We start from the raw sequence: 4,212 nt of genomic DNA on the forward strand, positions 1-4,212 counted from the left end.
AACAATTGTTTCTATTTTTACATCGATACTTTTCAATGCTTTAGAGAGAGAGAGAGAGAGAGAGAGAGAGAGAGAGAGGTGTGCAAGTGCATATACACACACACTTACACACACACAAGAGGACATATTGCATGACTTCATATGCGACCCATAGAACCAAAATATGATATCAATATGATAGGGCTTGTACATAGCATCAAAAATTTTGATATCAATATGATAGGGCTTACACATAGCATCAAAAATTTTGTATCTTAACGTGAAGTGGCTAAAGAAATTGCATTTTTTTACTAAATTGGGAGAGGGTGAGGTTTGCTTTTGGAAGGCATCACTTTATTGTCGCCTTTACTTTAGGTAGAATAACAAAGACAAAATATTGCATCGCTTTTATCCAAGTTATTGCTAATATTATGCCACACACCTGCATTTGCACTGCTCTCATGCCTTGCACCGTCACGCCGCCTCTGGGCTGTAGACTCTCGGCTGGCCCTTTGTGACGACATGTAGCGTTCAGGGGTCCCTGTGGCTCTTGCAGAACACAGAACAGATCAAAGATGCAAATCTTTAGTGGAGACCTCGAAGATCCTCGAGACGCCATCGGCATCATGGAGCCCTGCAGCTCGCCTGCCGCAGCCTGTCCTCCTGTTCCCGCAGTCGAACCTGAGGATAACTCTGGCCTCTCATCCCATTACCTGTGTGGGCGTGTGGCCATATTGTGGGACATTGAAAATTGCCCGGTGCCAGGCGAGGTCAATGCAGAGGATGTCGCAGGGAATGTCAGAATGGCACTTAGGGTTCATCCTGCTGTCAAGGGATCCGTTGCGATGTTCTCTGCATATGGCGATTTTAACCACTTCCCTCGTCGGCTGAGAGAAGGGTGCCAAAGAACCGGGGTGAATCTTATCGATGTTCCGAATGGCAAAAAGGATGCATCTGATAAGGCAATCTTGGTGGATATGTTTCTGTTTGCCCTTGATAACCCTCCACCGTGTACAATCTTCTTGATTTCAGGAGACGTAGACTTTGCCCCTGCACTGCATAAGCTGGGCCAGCGTGGTTACACAGTGGCCTTGGCTATTCCAGCTGGCATCGGGGTTTCATCAGCTCTCTGCAATGCTGGCCAATATGTTTGGGATTGGCCTAGCGTGGGACGTGGAGAAGGGCTGGTTTCGGCAAAAGCATTTCTGTCACGCAATGGAGAGGAGAGACCATGTTCCAGTGATGAATCTGACCATCAAACTCGAAATGTTAGCACAAGCAAGTGTGCTAGCATGCTGACAAGCATCCAGTCTTACTCTCCTCAGAAGCCAAGTGATGTGTGCCTGAATGTGGAGAATCCCTCACCTTCATGGGCTGAACCTGGAGACATGGAAGGACTAAAAGGCCAGCTTGTGAAGCTTCTTAAGCTGAATGGTGGTGAGTTGATATTTGTTCGAGTGCCATCTGAATATTGCAAGCTCTTTGGCAGGCCTCTTTATCTGTCAGATTATGGATCACCAAAACTAGCACATCTTATTGAGAGGATGTCTGATGCCTTTGAGATCAAATGGGAAGGCAAACAGAGAATGCTGCGATTAAAGGATACTTTCCAAGGACAAAAACAAGCCAGGGCTAGAAGGGAGATGGCAGCTCAGGCGGAGGGGGCAAAAGTGGAAGTAGATAGTCCAGGCCAAGGACAAGATGCAGAATATATTGATTGCAAAGAAGAAATAGTGTTTTTGCCACGTTCAGGTGTTTGGTTAGACAATGATCAGAAATGTATTGTCAGTGTGGACACTCGAGAATGCAAGGTTTGCCATCATAAAGCTGCTGCAGGGGAGTACACAAGTCTGGAGGAGTATATGGCTGAAGTAAGGCTAGAAGCTTTCAGGCAGGAACTGCAGGAACTGCTAGTCAGCCATGCCTGTATGATACTTCTTGCAAGCTTTTTGACAGTGTATCAACAAAAGTACTCTCGTGATCTGGATTTGAGCTCTTTTGGAGTGGAAGAACTTGAGTTGCTTTTTCAGAAAGTTCAGGATGTTGCTGTTGTCAAAGAAGAGGAAGGAACGAAGAGGAAGTTTCTTGTTGCAAGATGTAACAATGCCTGAGTAGTGTTCGGGTGTTGCTATAATGATTGTGGTGAGTGTTTCATCCCTTATGACAAGCTGTCCATTTACTGGAGATGAACCTTAATTAGGGCTCTGTAGTTTGGCTACCCTCAATGGCAAAAGGCGGAGAGTGGCTGTAGGATGGTAAATGTATCCTAAATCAGACATGGCAGATGATACATTGGCAGTCTTAGTTGATAAGTTGGGTAGTCCTAGTAGCCAGCATGCTCAAGATATTCATCTGGGTTTTAGTATGAGGACTGGCCAAGCTGTCTGATCAACTGCATCTCTGATGTTACTGTGAGCGGTCTGTTGGAAGCTGCAGTAGCACCTTCTGATGTTGCATGAGCTCTGTTTTGAGCTCTTTTGGAGTGGAAGAGCTTGAGTTGCTTTTTCAGAAAGTTCAGAATGTTGCTGTTGTCAAAGAAGAGGAAGGAACGAAGAGGAAGTTTCTTGTTGCAAGATGTAGCGATGCCTGATTAGTGTTCAGGTGTTGCTATAATGATTGTAGCTGAATGCAGGAAGTGATGAGTGTTTCATCCCTTATGACAAGCTGTTCCATTTACTCGAGACGAACCTTAATTAGGGCTCTGTAGTTTGGCTACTCTCAATGGCAAAAGGTGGAGAGAGGCTGTAGGATGGTAAATGTATCCTAAATCAGACATCGGCAGATGATACATTGGCAGTCTTAGTTGATAAGTTGGGTAGTTCTAGTAGCCAGCATGCTCAAGATATTCATCTGGGTTTTAGTACGAGGACTGGTCAAGTTGTCTGATCAACTGCATCTCTGATGTCACTGTGAGCAGTCTGTTGGAAGTTGCAGTAGCACCTTCTGATGTTGCAAGAGCTCTGTCGATTATAAGCTATTCTTTTCAGGGCGGTTTAATATCAGGATAATTAGACAGTATGCAGTGCTTGCTTTAGGCTGTATAGGAATGGAATATGTTTTGGTATGTTCTAGGTGCTATTATCGAGGCTGTCAGGAGGATAGCAACAATATAACATGTTCAGAATAAACAGGTTGGATTTGGACTTTCGAAGATGCAGTGACAGCTCTTAGGAGGTTACGAAAGAATCGATTAAGGCTGGATTTGACAGCTAAGAACCAGCACAGTGTTGGCCAAGGGTTTGGCTTGGAAACTTCAGGCGTGAAAGTAGTGGGAAGTGTAAGAGCAACAGCTTTTGGGATGTGCAAGCAACAACAGAACTGCTGTTTAGTAATCAGCAACTAAAAGCACAACTTGGTAATTTTAACTTTCCACTGTTTTAACTTTCCACAGAAAACAGTGGAAAGTTGTCAGTAAAGCTACTAGAGTTTTTAAAAGAAGATAGTGAAAGTGAGTATGGAGGCAACACAGGGGTTCTAAAGATGTTTAATAAAGGTCTAAAGGATATGCTTACAGAGGTACTATAACTAGGACAGTCAACATAATGGCTCAAGACATTTTGTCTTTACACTGATGAATAGGGTGACTGATTTTGACTGCAGGCAGGGCCACACTTTGCAAGGATTGTGTCTATTGAGGGACAAAGTACTTTACCCTGGGAAGAACTGTGCCCATAGGGGGACAAAGTACCTTCTACCCTGACTCAAACTCAATCCTGTCTGGGTTCAGGCTCAAGTGAGGCAAGTACTGTAGGTGCCACATACACAAAGTGTAGAAGCCCTCTATTATGTTGGTGTGCTTGTAAAGTTATGTCTGAGGACAGAATCCACATGCATGCACTCTGCATGGATATTATCTTCGATGTATAAAATACCGTTGTACCCAGTACCAATGATAGAAGATGTGTAGGTTGGCAGTAATTCTGCAATTTAATATTACTGGTACTTTGTTGTGCCAAGGTCTCAAACTCCTATTAAGTCTATTCTTTCAAATGTAAACTTGAATGATTATGCGATGGGATTATCACAAAAAAATCCCTCCCAAAAAACACGCCCATGCGTATGCACATGTGCACATCTTTTTTGTTGGTGAAACTAGTTGGATGTATTAAGTAATGAACTATAGGTGTGAGAACACAACACAGTTCAAAAGCCCTGAGAGAAAAGTGAATGCGTTGGTGGTCGATCTCATGAAGAGAGGCCATTGAACAAAAATGGTTGAAGTGATCCCTAAAA

At 43.8% G+C, this 4,212-nt stretch overlaps 1 protein-coding gene across 2 annotated transcripts; it reads left to right on the plus strand.

The window, feature by feature from the left end:
- Nucleotides 1–402: 402 nt before the first annotated feature.
- LOC148028189 (uncharacterized) lies at nt 403–3,931 on the plus strand. Of its 2 annotated transcripts, none has more exons than XR_015692693.1 (2): nt 403–3,334; nt 3,580–3,931. XR_015692693.1 is itself a non-coding variant. In XM_087689967.1 (2 exons), the coding sequence occupies exon 1, from the start codon at nt 555–557 to the stop codon at nt 2,088–2,090; it is 1,536 nt and encodes a 511-aa protein (XP_087546093.1). In that variant the 5' UTR covers nt 403–554; the 3' UTR covers nt 2,091–2,121; nt 3,580–3,931. The 2 variants fall into 2 exon arrangements, 1 of the variants encoding a protein (XP_087546093.1); XM_087689967.1 differs by having other exon boundaries at nt 403–2,121.
- The last annotated feature ends 281 nt before the right edge of the window (nt 3,932–4,212 follow it).

This window comes from Lygodium microphyllum, chromosome 12 (genome assembly GCF_053477565.2).
Source record: "Lygodium microphyllum isolate KBCC chromosome 12, Lygodium_microphyllum_v1.1.10, whole genome shotgun sequence".
Lineage (NCBI taxonomy): Eukaryota > Viridiplantae > Streptophyta > Polypodiopsida > Schizaeales > Lygodiaceae > Lygodium > Lygodium microphyllum.

Excerpts from the sequence above, each read along its gene's own strand:
- LOC148028189 (XM_087689967.1), top strand. The coding sequence starts at position 555 with ATGCAAATCTTTAGTGGAGACCTCGAAGATCCTCGAGACGCCATCGGC.